The following is a 15,939-nucleotide window of genomic DNA, read 5'->3' as shown; positions in this document are numbered from 1 at the left end:
AGAAGACTGGGGTCCAGCACCCACACCGCAGGGGACTGCCCAAAGAAATGACAGACCTGCCTTATATTGGGAGACCATGGCAGCCTTGAACAGGCTGAAGAGCTGTGTGTGCTGGCTTGGAAAGAGGTTTCTAAGTGAAACAGCAAGATGTGTACACCACAGTGTCCACTACTGTCCATTTTTTGTAAAAGTATATTTTATATATGGCCTATAAAGGAAAAAAAAAAAGTCCAGAAAGAGCTAGGCACAATGGCTCATGCCTGTAATCCCAGCACTTTGGGAGACGAGGCAGGTGGATCTCCTGAGGTTTGGAGTTCAAGACCAGCCTGGCCAACATGGTGAAACCCCGGCTCTACTAAAAATACAAAAATTAGCCGGGGGCGGTGGCACATGCCTGCAGCCCCAACTCTCAGGAGGTAGAGACAGGAGAATTGCTTGAACCCAGGAGACAGAGGTTGCAGTGAGCCAAGACTGCACCAGTGCACTCCAGCCTGGGCGACAGGGCAAGACTCCATCTCAAAAAAAAAAAAAAATTAGCTGGGCGTAGGGACACATGACTGTAATCCCAGCCACTCAGGAGACAGAATCGCTTGAACCCATGCAGCGGAGGTTGCAGTGAGCCGAGATCACACCACTGCACTCCAGCCTGGGCAAAGAGTGAGACTGTCTCAAAAAAAAAAAAAAAAAAAGGGCCAGAAAGAGATAGTCCAAAACGTTAACATTCACTGACTCTGAATGGCTGGATCATAGGTGATTTTTATTTTCTTCTTTTAGTTGCAGTTTTAAATTTTTATATGTTGATATTTATTACTAGCATAGAACAAGAATGACAAGGCTTTTGTTTTGGTGGCTAAGTAAAAGTGCTCTCTTTGTTGCTCTGTCCACAGGCTCCACAGCTATCAGCCCATCCTAAGGATATGGACACGCCTGATGTGTGGGCAATGACCCAGAAGGTCAAATCATTCTACAGCAGACACAATCATGACAAGGCTTCGCTGTACAGGAACCACTTCCAGGTCCCAGCAGACAGCTGCTCTGTTGGTCTGCTTTCTCCAAAATTGATTACAGCAATGATAATTAAAGTAGCCTAATGAAGGACTTCGTATTGAGGGGAGCAGCAGGTCTTCAAGTAGAACTCAGATTTGAGATTTAGTTCTGCCACTGTGTCATTTAGAGCCACTTTTAAATCTCTCTAAGCCAGCTTCTCTAGCTGTAAAACAGTGATATAATCATGCCTGCTTTTACAGATTTCATCAGGTTGCTGTGAGGTTAAAAAAAAATCCAAGTGGGCCGCGCGCGGTGGCTCACGCCTGTAATCCCAGCACTTTGGGAGGCCGAGGCGGGCAGATCACGAGGTCAGGAGATCGAGACCATCCTGGTTAACACGGTGAAACCCCCTCTCTACTAAAAAATACAAAAATTAGCCGGGCGTGGTGGCGGGCACCTGTAGTCCCAGCTACTCAGGAGGCTGAGGCAGGAGAATGGCGTGAACCCGGGAGGCGGAGCTTGCAGTGAGCCGAGATTGCGCCACTGCACTCCAGCCTGGGCGACAGAGCAAGACTCCATCTCAAAAAAAAAAAAAGAAATCCAAGTGAAAATGACATATAGGCACTTTATGAGTGTTCCCTACTCAAGTGCAGTACTGTTGTCTCATGCCCTCTTTCTGTTAATAGCACCTCAATTCTACTCTGGGGGACACTCCTCCTCTCTTTTTGGTTTGGAATGTCCCCTGGCTTCAGGGACAGCTCAACATGGGCGCGGATAGTCAAATTCCATCCCCAAGCTCGGGACTCAGCGAGATCATCCAGAGACTGTTCCTGAAGTGATGGGAAGGCAGATCTCCCTTTCTGCAGGGTGCTGAGTGATAGGACGACAGTGTGCAGCTACTGGGGCTCTCCAAGCCAGCACCCAGGACCAGCCTGCCTGAGAACGAAGCCAGCAAGGGAAAGCCGAGCACGACTGATGGGGCAGGGCAGGCTCCAGTACGTGGAGGGCGGCACGCTGAGTGCTGGAGCAGGAAGCCCATTCCTGGTCCCCCGTTCTTCAGCCAGTAAAGTCCCCTTTTATCACACAGGCCTGTGAGCCCATCTGAGTGGGGTATCTAGGACTTGCCAACCCCAAAGATTAAAGTGTTTCTTGCAGAACACTTTAATTTGCTCACTCACTAGGAAAATTAAAACTGCATGCAAGACAATTTCCTTAAGGAGCTTAGAAAATGAAAGGGCTGGAGGGGACAGTGGGGACAGTCTCGAATGAGTAGGTAACCTGACAGACTGCTCCTAATCATTAATAATTGTGCAAGAATTAACTGATCAGGCTGTAACTTCGCTTGATGCTAGCTGGTGGAGCAGCAATTCGCATTCCATGTCTTTTTCCCTGCTTTGTTGAGGTCGCTCTTTTCACTTGAAATGTCATAGAATCATAATATTTTCAAGCTGGAATCATTTCAATCTATTATTCCCAGGTCTCATTTTGCAGATGAAGAGACTGAAGCCAACATTAGAAAAGCAACCCACTCAAGGTCACACTGTTCATTATCCACCAAGCAGAAACTCCACCAGCTGTTTTTCCCACTGGGCCTGGGGACCATTACTACAGATGGAGAAGGAAGGCATCAGCTCTACCTGAAGCCCAACACACTAGAAATGGGATGTATGACAAAGTCCTAGTGACAGAATGGACTGGTTTCCTGTCTCACATGTGCCATCAATGTGGTCCCTTGGCAAGAAGCTAGGCCCAGGGCATCAGCGCTCAGGGACACTAACTCCAGATTCGGCTCTGTCACACACAAGCTGTGTGGCCTTGGGCAAAGGTCTGAACCTCCCTTGGCCCGGCTCACCATCTGTCAAGCAAAGAGAATAACTGCCACCTGGCTGAGCTCACAGAGTGGTTGTGAAGTTCAAATGAGCTAACTCAAAATTCTATGGAGCCAGGCACAGTGGCTCACGCCTGCAATCCCAGCACTTTGGGTGGCCAAGACGGGCAGATCACGAGGTCAGGAGTTCGAGACCAGCCTGGCCAACACGGTGAAACTCTGTCTCCACTAAAAATACAAAAATTAGCTGGGCATAGTGGCGCACCCCTGTAATCCCAGCTACTCGGAAGGCTGAGGCAGGAGAATCACTTGAACCTGGGAGGCGGAGGTTGCAGTGAGCCAAGATCACGCCATTGCACTCCAGCTTGGGCAATAGAGTGAGACTTTGTCTCAAAAACAAAAAAATTCTATGGAAAAATGGTGATAAGTACCATACAGAATATGACATTAGTGCTAGTCTCTAGTAAAATCACTGTGCTGAGAGGTGACATGACAGAGCAGAGAGGCTTTGGAGTGTAACAACTTGGGTTTGAATCCTGATTGTTACATTGACTTGCTGGGCTGTAAATTCAAACTCCCTAAGCCTCAGGTTTGCTTATCAGCTAAATGGAAGTAAGAATATATACTTAAACATTTTTCAGTGGAGGTTAAATAAGAACCCACAACCCCTAACATAGTGCTAGGCACATACCTAGTGTTGAATACATGAACTGATGTCACAATTATTAAAAGGGTACTTGATCTGAGATTGACCTGTTTGCAGCATAGTTTTCAACAGTCCCTGCTACTGCTACATGCAGTTCAATGTCCCTAATAGCCATGTTAGGATAGCACTTGGTACAGTCACTCTGGACTCTGTAGGACTCCTGACCCAGGCAGGCCTCTCAAGGTTCCTTTGTGTTCCTCCAACCCCCAAGAGGTGATCCACCTCCTTCTCCCCAAGAACCCCTAGACAGAAGCCTGTGACTCTGGGGTACAAGAGCAGAAGAGAATAGTGGGGTGGGGCACGCCACTGTCCCCTGGGCTGCCTCCTAGACCAGCCTATTTGCTGTCAGCCTGCCACCTTAGCCACTTTCTTTCCTCTGTCATGTCCTAATCACGTGCCATCAAGGTGCTGTGAGAAAACAGAAGCAGGAGTGAGTGACTAGCCTGATTTCAGGGCCACTGCCAGTACATGGAGATGTCCCCTCTGGGCAGATGAATTAGAAAAAGGTGCTCCTCCCACCCAGCCCATGGCCTGATGGGCAGGGCGTATGCTGGACTTCAGCTCCAACTCCCATGCTCGGTCAGGAGCCCTGGACAGGGTACCACCAGCATGACCACGTGCAGTGGTCCTGATCACTGGGGAGAGCTGGCAAAAGCCTCTTGAAGCTAGCCCTCTTGAGCTAGGTGCTGAAGGTCAAATACACCTCCACTAGGACATCGGGATGGAGAAGAGCTTCCCAAGCAGATGGGACAAGAGGAAGAAGTGCATCATAGGCTTAGGGAATAGGCCAGGCTGTTGTCAGTGAGAAGACACTGACTCTAGATCCAGCTCCATTACATCCATACTATGTGCCCTTGGGCAAAGCACCCCACTTCCCCATACCTCAGTTCAACTCTGCCAAGCAAGGAAGAGAACAAGCTGATGATGAGCTAATCAGATGCATGCTGGAGCAGGGAAGGAGAAGAGGCTGGGGAAGGCCGGGGCCGGAATGTCAAGAGTAGTTTCTGCCATGCTAAGTTTAGCCTTTAACCTGTGAGCACTGGGGTTTGAGAAGGGGTTTCTTCGCTAGTCTGTTTGAGAAGAAGATGGGCAACTCTAGTTTTTTCACAAGATCATGGTCAGGTGGTATGGAGAAGAGACTGACCTGAGGAAACGTAAGGGCTGTGGTCAAGTGGACAAGTCTGGAGAAGAGCAATGAGGAACAGGACTGAAGCAGCTCTCCTCCCTGCCACTCCTTGGCCTCTCACCCTTCTCCCTTCCCTTCCCCGGCCTCCCACCCTCCCCCTCTGCACCTCCTCTGCCTCCTGCCCTCCTCCCTGTACCTCCCTAGCCTCCTGCCCATCCTGAGTAGGGTGACTGGTATCCCCACCTCACAGCCATGCCATGTGCAGCTGCGGTGAGGACTAGAGACGATGGAGGCAAAGGCCTATGCATGGCTCATATTGAATGAATGAGAGCTATTTTTTTTCTTATGAGACCTAGGGAAGCCAATGGGGGAGGAAGAGACATGAACTGAAAGAAAAAGAAAGGGAAACGAATCCTCTGGGGAGGGGGGAGGACAACAAATTGAGCTCATCAAGGCTTCAGGGCTCTCCACTGTGGTCCTGAGGCCAAGGCTCTCTGTGTGACTGCTTATCCCACACTTGACGCTCAACAGTCTCAACAAAAGGAAAAGGCCAGACAAAGACCCAAGAATTGTCTGGTACAATGTAAAAGTTTCTTTTAAATCATTTCTTGGCCAGGCACAGTGGCTCACACCTGTAATCACAATACTTTGGGAGGCTGAGGTGGGTGGATCACTTGAGGTCAGGAGTTCAGTCAGCCTGGGCAACACGGTAAAAACCATCTCTACTAAAATTACAAAAATTAGCTGGGTGTGGTGGCACGCCTGTAATCCCAGTTACCAGGGAGTCTGAGGCAGGAGGATCACTTGAACCTCAGAGGCAGAGATTGCAGTAAGCGGAGATCACACCACTGCACTCCAGCCTGGGCAAGAGTGAGACTCTGTCTCAAAACAACAACAGCAACAAAATACCATTTATTTAAAATGATAAGAGGACAGATTTATCAATGGATGCTGCCATGACAACAGATGATCTGTATGGAGAAAATAAAATTAGATCCTTATCTTGCACCATACACAAAAATAAATTACAGCTAGATTGGACTTAAATGTAAAAAATTAAGCTAAAGAATAGAAGGGGCCGGGCGTGGTGGCTCACACCTGTAATCCCAGCACTTTGGGAGCCTGAGGCAGGTGGATCGCTTGAGCCCAGGCGTTCAAGACCAGCCTGGGCAATATGGCAAAACCCCATCTCTACCAAAACACAGAAAAATTAACCAGGCATGGTGGGGTACACCAGTAGTCCCAACTACTTGGGAGGCTGAAACAGGAGGATCGATTGAGCTCAGGAGGTCAAGGCTGCAGTGAGCTAAGATTGTGCTGCTGCACTCCAGCCTGAGGTAAGAGCGAGACCCTGTGTCCAAAAAATAAAAACAATTTTTAAAAAAGAATTTACGTTAAAAAAAGAATAAAAGGAAGAAAGGTGCATGCATCTCAAGGGCAGAAAGTATTTTCTAATCATAAAGAAAAGAAAAACACATAAAAACATTTTAAAAGAAGTAATTTTGCTGGGTGCAGTGGCTCACACCTGTAATTCCAACACTTTGGGAGGCTGAGGTGGGTGGATTACTTGAGGTCGGGAGTTTGAAACCAGCCTGGCCAACATGGTGAAACCCCATCTCTACTAAAAATACAAAATTTGCTGGGTGTGGTGGCATGTGCCTATAATCCCAGCTACTTGGGAAGCTGAGGTAGGAGAATTGCTTGAATTTGGGAGGCAGAGGTTGCAGTGAGCTAAGATCACACCATTGCACTCCAGCCGGGGTGACTAGAGTGAAACTCCATCTCAAAGAAAAAAAAAAGTAATTTTAAGCTCATAAAATATTTAATTTCTTTACGCCAAAAATTATAATCAAAATAAAAGCAGCTGACAAACTGGAAAAATGTTTTCTATGTATGTCAGAGGAAAGTTAGTATCCTTTTTCAGATTTGTACAGGGATAAGAAAAAATTAAAGACTCAATAGAAAAAAATAGAAAAGTAATAATAATAGCTAATACTCACAGAGCACTTAACAATGTGCCAAGCACTGAGTTAAGTGCTCGAAATATATGATGGTGTGTGAACCCCACAACCCTGTGAGGTGGGTATACGATTATCTCCAATTCCTAGATGGGAAACTGAGGCTTAGGGTAAGTTACTCACAAAAAATTGTGTCACTGTTAAATGACAGCACTGGAGCCTTCCTGACTCCAAGGCCTGTTCTCTTAACTACACTGTGCTTCAAATAAAAAAGAAGAGTGATAAGTGGTCACTATTTTTTTCTATATATAATGAATGTACATATATATTTTGTACATATATGAGTTAAAATTTACTAGAATCAAAGGCCATTATAATTTTTCCTATCAAATTGACAAGGGAAAGAGAGAACATTTGGTGGGGGATGTGGTGTTCATTCTCTCGGTCTCCTCCTGTATCTGGCCACCTCTTTATACCACTTTCCCTGCAGGCTCCCATCTTCATCCCTTCCCTGGTCTCCCTGTGCCTAGAGATGGTAAGCGCTCAGCTGCTGCTAGCCACAGATCCTTTGGTGGTTCACCCATATCCAGTCCATACCTTCATAAATCTGCTGCTTTATAAACAAATTCTCCTTAGATTGTCTTAATTTGATTGTGTCTTCTGTTTCTGTGTGGGATGCTGACTGATACATCTTTTTTTTTTTTTTCTGAGATGGAGTCTTGCTCTGTCCCGTAGGCTGGAGTGCAGTGGTGCAATCTCAGCTCACTGCAACCTCCGCCTCCCAGGTTCAAGCAATCCTCCTGCCTCAGCCTCCTAAGTAGCTAGGATTACAGGTGTCCACCACCACACCTGGCTAATTTTTGTATTTTTAGTAGAGACGGGGTTACACCATGTTGGCCAGGCTGGTCTCAAACTCCGGACCTCATGATCTGCCCACCTCAAACTCCCAAAGTGCTGGGATTACAGGCATGAGCCACCATGCCCAGCCCTGATACATATTTTGACTTACCAATTTTATTCCAGAAATTAATCCTAAGGAAACAACCAGGAAGGTGTGAAAATGTATAAGGATATTTGACGCAGCATTAAAACTGAAGACAACCTAAGTATTCAACAGTAGGGAACCAGTTTAATAAATTTGATGACCCACATGATGAAATATTATGTAGTTGTTAAAAATCAGGGCTGGGCACAGTGGCTCACGCCTGTAATCCCAGCAGTTTGGGAAGCTGAGGCAGGCAAATCACCTGAGGTCGGGAGTTCGAGATTAGACTGACCAACATGGAGAAACCCTGTCTCTACTAAAAAAGATACAAAATTATTCAGGCATGGTGGCACATGCCTATAATCCCAGCTACTCAGGAGGCTGAGGCAGGACAATCACTTGAATTCAGGAGGCAGAGTTTGCAGTGAGCCAAGATGGCACCATTGCACTCCAGCCTGGGCAACAAGAGCAAAACTCTGTCTCAAGAAAAAAAAAAAAAAATCAGGTTACAAGCCGGGCAAAGTGGCCCACAGCTATAATCTGAGCACTTTGGGAGGCCAAGGGAGGAGGATCACTTGAGCCCAGGAGTTCAAGACCAGCCTGGGCAACATAGCAAGACCCCATCACTACAAAAAAATGAAAAAATTAGTCAGGCGTGGTGGCACGTTTTTGGTCCCTGCTACCTATGAGGCTGAGGTGGGAGGATCGCTTGAGCCCAGGAGTTCCAGGTTACAGTGAGCTATGATCGCACCTGAACAATGGAGCAAAACCTCAACTCTAAATATAAATAAATAAATAATAACATGTTGGCCGGGAGAGGTGGCTCGCACCTGTAATCCCAGCACTTTGGGAGGCTAAGGTGGGCAGATCACTTGAGGTCAGGAGTTAGAGACCAGTCTGGCCAACATGGTGAAACCCTGTCTTTACTAAAAATACAAAAATTAGCTGGGTATGGTGGTGTATGCCTGTAATCCCAGCTACTCGGGAGGCTGAGGCAGGAGAATCACTTGAACTCAGGAGATGAAGGTTGCAGTGAGTCAAGGTCATGCCACTGCACTCCAGCCTGGGTGACAGAGCGAGACTCCATCTCAAAAAAAGTAAAATAAATAAATAATAACATGTTTAAAAATCAAGTTACAAATGGATATTTAACAATGCAGAAATATACTTATGAAATATATTGAGTGAAAACAAAATGTTCTTGCGAATCCTATTTTGAATATAAAAGTGAACGATGTATCCCCAAACTACTAATGGTAATTATCTTTTAATTATCAGGTTATGGATGGTTTTTATTTTCTTCTTTTTTTTTTTGAGACAGATTTTTGTTCTTGTCGCCCAGGCTGGAGTGCAGTGGTGCGATCTCAGCTCACTGCAACCTCCACCTCCCGGGTTCAAGCAATTCTCCTGCCTCTGCCTCCTGAGTAGATGGGATTACAGGTGTCTGCCACCATGCCCAGCTAATTTTTGTGTTTTTAGTAGAGACGGGATTTCACCATGTTGGCCAGGCTCATCTCAAACTCCTGACCCCAAGTGATCCACCCACCTCAGTCTCCCAAAGTGCTGGGATTACAGATGAGAGCCACCACACCCAGCCTTATTTTCTTCTTTGTATTATTTTTGTGCGTTTTAGATTTTCTACAATGTTCATGTGTTCTTTCATAATTAGAAAAAGTATATCCAATAAACATTATCTAATTTAAAAAGAAACATTAAGGTTAAGTTCTGTAACACCTTGCCCCATGTGCACACACAATCACACCAATTCCTCAGTCCCTGCTGAGAGATGGGCCCCTGCTGGCCCAGGACATTGGTGGAGCGGCTATGGCTGGCAGCGCTGCCTGCAAGCTCCTGCACATCTGCATCAGCGTCAGCTTACGGCGGCGGGCATTCAGCTCGGAGCCCTAGGCCTCAGGCTTGCTTCAGGACCCAAATGTTCACCAGCTGGGCTCTGTAAACCCAAACACCAGCTCTGGTGCATGACTGAGGGAAGGGCAGTTAGAATGCCTCAACTGCTGGTCGGATAGACTCAAGGAAACACGGATCAGCTGACCTCGTGGCAATCTTCAACAGAGACAGCATAGAGCAGTAGGGAAAAACAAAACAATGAGCCCCAGGGCTTGGAAAGCCATAGGTCTGAATCATGACTGAGCATCTGAGCCGCTGTTTGACCTCAGGACAGCTTTTAACCTCTCAGTCTCAGTGTTTTCTTGTCTACAAGAGGGGATCATATTACTTATCGCTCAGGTTATAAGCATCGGATTGAATTAAATGAGCACAGAATAAAGGCTCCCTAAACAGTGGTTAATATTAAAGAGAAAGGGCCTCCTGGGCCTGTGAGACACTCAGGGTCCCACAGCCTTAGCTCTGATGTGCAGGTAAACAGCAGCAGCATGGTAAAAACTGTAGGGAGAGAGAAGAGATGGTTCTGGCAAGGAAATGGTCACCTGGTGTTTTGCCTAGACACTTGGCTGGCACTCAACACATGCTCTGTCGGTAAGAAGAGCTACCTGCAGTGGGTCCCAGGTCCAGACTTGAGTCATTCAGCTCTTCCTCCTCTTCCCAGAAGTACTGTGGTGGCTGCAGAATCCGAGACTCTTCACTCTCTTCGCTGGGGAAGCCTGAGCCAGGGGCTCCCAGCCCAGCTCCCAGGCCCATAGTCTCACTAGGCTCCTCTGAGTCCAGTGGCTCCAAGCCAGTGGGCAGCAGGAGGTCTAGCAGGGAGGTGGAGGTGAGGCCCTCTGGGCCAGGCTCATCAGACCCAGCCGCACAGGCACCCAGGAACGCTCCTGTGCAGACATAAAAGCCAGACAGTCAGGGGAGGCAAGAGAAGACAAAGACTGGTGCCAGGTTAGAGCATGTCTCAAATGACAAAGGTCCTGGGGAGGGGGGGACTTCACTGGACACTCCTGAACACCCAGAGGCTTTGCGGGGATTCCGAGACGCTGTTTTCATTTCAAAAAGGCCAAATTGCTTAGACTTCCCTATGGCAGAGGCAAGGGGAGACAGATGGAGACAGGCAGGGGAGAGAGAGGAATCACTGAGTCAGCGTTTCACTGCGCATGTGCTCACTCAGAAAGCGCCTCCTGAGTACCCCCTCTCTGCTGGCAATTGTGCTGCATGTTTGGGGCTACAAACAGAAGTGAAGACAGGGCCCATGCTTTTAAGGACCTAGCTGTATGACTGGATGAACATGGTGTTCCCCAGGCTTCCATCCTTGGCTGAAATTTCTCCAAAACTGAATTAAGAATATGATTTGTATTTCAGCAATACAGTATCCTGAATATAGTCTTTAGTTTTTTTATTTTTGATTTTTTTTGAGATGGACTCTTGCTCTGTTGCCCAGGCTGGAGTACAGTGGTACAATCTCGGCTCACTGCAATCTCCGCCTCCCAGGTTCAAGTGATTCTCCTGCCTCAGCCCCCCGAGCAGCTGGGATTACAGGTGCCCACCACCACGCCCAGCTAATTTTTGTATTTTTAGTACAGACAGGGTTTCGCCATGTTGGTCAGGCTGGTTTTGAACTCCTGACCTCAAGTGATCTGCCCTCCTCAGCCTCCCAAAGTGCTGGCATTACAGGCATGCGCCACTGAGCCCAGCCTCCAAACGTAGTCTTTTAAAAAACCACGAGGTCACACAGTTCAAACCCAACCCAGTGCTGGTAATTTGACGTATTTGTTTAGAATCTTGGATTCTCTCTCCTAATTTACCAAAACAAGCAAATAAATGGACAGGAAAACAAATTAAAGGAGGCCTTCTTCCTCTTCTTTCACTCTCATTCTTTAAGGACAGGAATATAGCCCTATTTGCCAGTTTCACAACTTAACCTCTAACTTAATGACCTAACCACACAAATTACTAACTTGCTGTGAGGCTCCTGGAAAGCTGCTCAAGACCTCTGGGTCTCAGTCTCCTCACCAGAAAGGCAAGGAAGCTAAATGAAATGACCTCTGAATTATTTTCTAAGACTAACATTTAAGGATCTAGGGAATAGGGAATTTCACAGTCTTCCTCTTGCTCTACACCAGATGCCTACTGTGACCTGAGTTGACTGTAGTGCATGGCAATTTTTAGTGATGTTTATAATAAAAATAGGGCTAATATTATTGGTGCCATGTGCTTTGCTGAGCAGGCCCTAAGCTTGACATGTGCCAATACTGTGACTGGCCACTGAAAAAAATGAGCGTTTCAGACTGTCCTGTGAGTCTGGGTATGAGGGAGTCTGTGCACACCGTGCACCAGCCAGACAACTCACAGCCAAGAACGCCACATCCAGCCATAGGGGTGTATTCTGGGTTGTGTGGATGGCGGATAGGGAGTAGAGACTCCAGGGGAAGATAGACAGGCCCTGAGGTCAGAGACAGGAAGATGTTCTATAACAGGAGAGAAAGGCTGGTACCAGGAAATAGGTTACACTCTGGCTTCTCTGGCTGAGCAACTTCATCACCACCAGCCTTGCTCTACTCTTCTGTGTAATAAGGACAGCACTTCCTACCATGCCTCCAGTGTGAGGGGCACCAAATGAGGTAATTCCTGAGCCACGTGTGAAAGCTGCTCTACAAAGAGCTTCACAAACCAAAGTATTCTACAAATATTGTGTTATTATCCTTTATAAAAAACAGAGACCTGTGAAGTTCATGGCCTGGGGAAAAAAAATTTTAAAAGACACCATGGTATCTTGAAATACATTAAAACAAAGGGTTGATGTGAATAAGAAGATCAGAGTGATTCTATGTGGCCTCAAAGCCAACGGTGGGGCTAAGGAGGCATCAGAGCCTTAGCATCTGACCAGGGCTAGTAACATCTGTGCCAGCCTTTAAGATCCCGTGAAGCTCTGTCTCTCAATAAAATAATTCACACGTCCAACTCTGAGCTTTAGAAAGTACCATCATAACTAGAGGGTGGGGCTGGGTACAGTGGTTCACACCTATAAATCCCAGCAGTTTGGGAGGCTGAGGTGGGAGGATCACTTGAAGTCAGGAGGTTGAGACAAGCCTGGCCAATATGGCAAAACCCATCTCTTCTAAAACACAAAAACTAGCTGGGCGTAGTGGCACACGCATATAGTCTCCAGCTACTCAGGAGGCTAAGGCAAGAGAATCGCTTGAACCCCGAAGGCGCAGGTTGCAGTGAACCAAGATGGTGCCATTGCACTCCAGCCTGGGCGACAGAGCAAGACTCTGTCAAAAAAATAAAAATAAAAATAAAAAAATAACTAAAGGGCGGGCATGCTGTGACCCTGGGCAGGTGGGAGCCAATGGCACTGCTGTGTTGCCAATGCTCCTGAGGACTGCTCACAGGAGAATGCCTTCTGCCAAGTCCAAACCAAGAAGCCATCACACCCCATCCAGAATGTCTTCTGTTCGCCTCGGCACCACGTCCATGGTCAAAGATTCTGCTTCCAGGCAGGCCCCGGCTCCATGAAGCTGAAGCCATGTTCCCGGAGCCTGAGTCTGAATCCCTGACTCAAACAGAGAAACAACCATCTCATATTTTGTGGTTTCTTTGAGCCAAAGGCATTTAAAAGCCAGAGAAAGCCAAGACAATCAATTTTGGGTCCACTCCCCCTGAAGTTCCCCTTTGTTCCTGGGAGAGGATGAATTAAGAATATTGGATTCCCTCTAGCCCAGACTTTCCCATGACCTCTTCCACTCTGATTTCCCCTTTCCATCATAGGGGGACCCTAAGCTACTCTTGGATTTTTTCCTAGCCCAAATATTACAGAAGAAAGCAGTATCTATCCTCTACTAGATAGATGGGAAAGAGAGAGTGTGCCAAGTCCTACCACAAAACAGCACCTTCTTAAGGTTCTTCCTGAGAGGGGTTATCCAATGATGCCCCAATTAATAACCTACAATAACACACATCTTTGCAATGAGACTTTGTAGTTCCTCCCATCAAGAGATGAAATCTAATTCTCCACTCCTTGAATCTGAGCTACCTTTGTGAGTTACTACACAAGAAAACACAGGAGAAAAGATGATATGCTATTTCCAAGGCTAGGCCTCAAGATACCTTGAATGCTTCCATTCTCTCAGGATTTTGCTCAAGGCTATCCTTCAGGAAAACGGGAGCCCATGCAGAAGACAGCCAGGTCAGCTCAGTGTCCTAGCTGAAGTTCCAAAGTGAGAGAGCCAGACAAGACCGGCAAAGGTGATAATCAGTTGACGACAAACTTGAAGGAGTTCAGCTGAGACCAGAACCACCCAGCTGATTGCAGCCTAAATTGCCAAACTACAGAATCATGAGCTAAATAAATGGCTACTGTTTAAATCCAAAGCTTTCAAACGAACCAGCATGGAATCACCATGAGGGCTTGTTAAAACAGAGACTGTTAAGCCCACCCTAGAGTTCCGAATCCAGTTGGTCTGTGATGGGGCCCAACAATTTGCATTTCTAGCAAGTTCCCAGGTGATGCTTCTGGTCCAGGGATCAGATCTTGAGAATTGAGAATCTGAAACCACTAAATTTTGGGGTGATTTATTACACAGAAATAGCCAACTGATACATTAAGAAAAATTATAAATCGAGTTCTCCTTTTGGATCAGAGTAGTGTTTAAATGGTTAAATTCCATTCATTCATTTATCCATTCATTCATTCTTCAACCGGAAAGCCTTTATTAAATGCTTTTTTGGACTAGGCATGATCCAAGGCTATGTTGGTACAGAAATAAGAAAGATATAGTCCCTGCCCCCAGAAGGGTCAGTTTCTACTACAGAGACCAGCAAGAAAACAAATCATTATGCAATAGTGTAACAGTGACCATATAACTCTGTTTGAGCCACAGGGTTAGTAGGGCAGGGAGAGAGATCTCAAAGTTAGCTACTAACAGAGCTGCTCATGGCACTGTACCGACTGTGCTCAGTACACTGTGAAGGAGAAAGGAGGCTGGAGGAAATAACAGCACCGGGAGCTCAGGAACATGTGTTCAGTTTCCCATTCTCTAGGGTAGACAACCATGCCACTCAGGGGGGCACACGGCTGAAATGCCCCACACTTCACAATAAAGAAAATAGCAGGGAAGATATAGAAACATAAGTGTGTAGACATGAGAGACGCCTCCATTAGAATTACAGTCCTCATAGTGCTTCACCGCTGGAAGAAAAAGAGAGCTCTTTTACAAACCCCTAGCATTTCCCCCTGCACCCATCTGTCCCGCACACTGCCCTCTAATCAGCACTGCTCAGACTGAAATGTGTGTGAGTCACCCGAGTCTGCTGACACAGTAGGTGTGAGTGATACTGCTGGTCCCTGGATCACACTTTGAGTGACAACGCTCAGAGAGGTCTTTTTATTGATTTTATTTTTTCGTTTTTATTTATTTTTGAGTTTCACTCTTGTTGCCCAGGCTGGAGCACAATGGCGCATTCTTGGCTCAGTGCAACCTCCGCCTCTCGGGTTCAAGTGATTCTCCTGCCTCAGCCTCCTGAGTAGCTGGGATTATAGGCGCCTGCCACCACACCCAGCTTATTTTTTTGTGTGTATTTTTAGTAGAGACTTAGTTTCACCATGTTGGCCAGGCTGGTCTCGAACTCCTGACCTCAGGTGATCTGTCCACCTTGGCCTCCCAAAGTGCTGGGATTACCGGTGTGAGTCACTGCGCCTGGTCAACTTTTTTTTTTTTTTTTTTTTTTTGAGATGGAGTTTCTCTCTTGTTGCCCAGGCTGGAGTGCAATGGCGCGATCTCAGCTCACTGCAACCTTCACCTCCCGAGTTCAAGCGATTCTCCTGTCTCAGCCTCCGGAGTAGCTGGGATTACAGGCATGTGCCACCACGCCTGGCTAATTTTGTATTTTTAGTAGAGATGGGGTGTCACCATGTTGGCCAGGCTGGTCTCAAACTCCTGATGTCAAGTAATCCGCCCACCTTGGCCTCCCTGAATGCTGGGATTACAGGCGTGAGCCACCACACCCGGCCAAGAGGTCTTTTTAAAATGCAAATCTGGTCCTATCATTCTATCATATAGGTCAGATCCTTTGAAAAGGCAGAGAAGGCTCTCATAAACTGACCATTACCTCCTCTCCCCTCTCTGTCCCCAGCTTCCCCAATCATACTCTATGCTTCAGACAAACTGACTACCTGCAATTTCCAGAACACAGCCGTCTCTTTTGCCTTCTGGGTCTTTGCACATGCTCTTCTGCTTGAACATCCATATCTCCCTATCTCTGTCCTGTCCCACCACCCACCTGCTAATTCTCACTCCTGCCTCCAGTCTCAGCTTCCAAGAAGCTTTTTGTGGCCACTCCAAGTCTGGATGAGGCACCACTCCTCTCTATCACAGCCTTCTCAACAAACTACTCTCACTCCACTTTTCTCACCAAATTGTAACGACCTTCACAGAGCCTCCA

General features: G+C 46.9%; 1 protein-coding gene across 1 annotated transcript in view; it reads right to left on the bottom strand.

The window, feature by feature from the left end:
* Nucleotides 1-15,939, bottom strand: part of PODXL2 (podocalyxin like 2) — a 43,298-nt gene that overhangs the window by 22,873 nt on the left and 4,486 nt on the right. Inside the window, exon 2 of the mRNA XM_038003465.2 lies at nucleotides 10,101-10,379. Within this exon, the coding sequence (XP_037859393.2) occupies nucleotides 10,101-10,379 (279 nt within the window). The remainder of the gene's footprint in view (nucleotides 1-10,100; nucleotides 10,380-15,939) is intronic.

Source organism: Chlorocebus sabaeus, chromosome 22 (assembly GCF_047675955.1).
Source record: "Chlorocebus sabaeus isolate Y175 chromosome 22, mChlSab1.0.hap1, whole genome shotgun sequence".
Lineage (NCBI taxonomy): Eukaryota > Metazoa > Chordata > Mammalia > Primates > Cercopithecidae > Chlorocebus > Chlorocebus sabaeus.
Note: the sequence above shows the minus strand (reverse complement) of the source record. Positions and strands in the feature narration are given on the sequence as shown.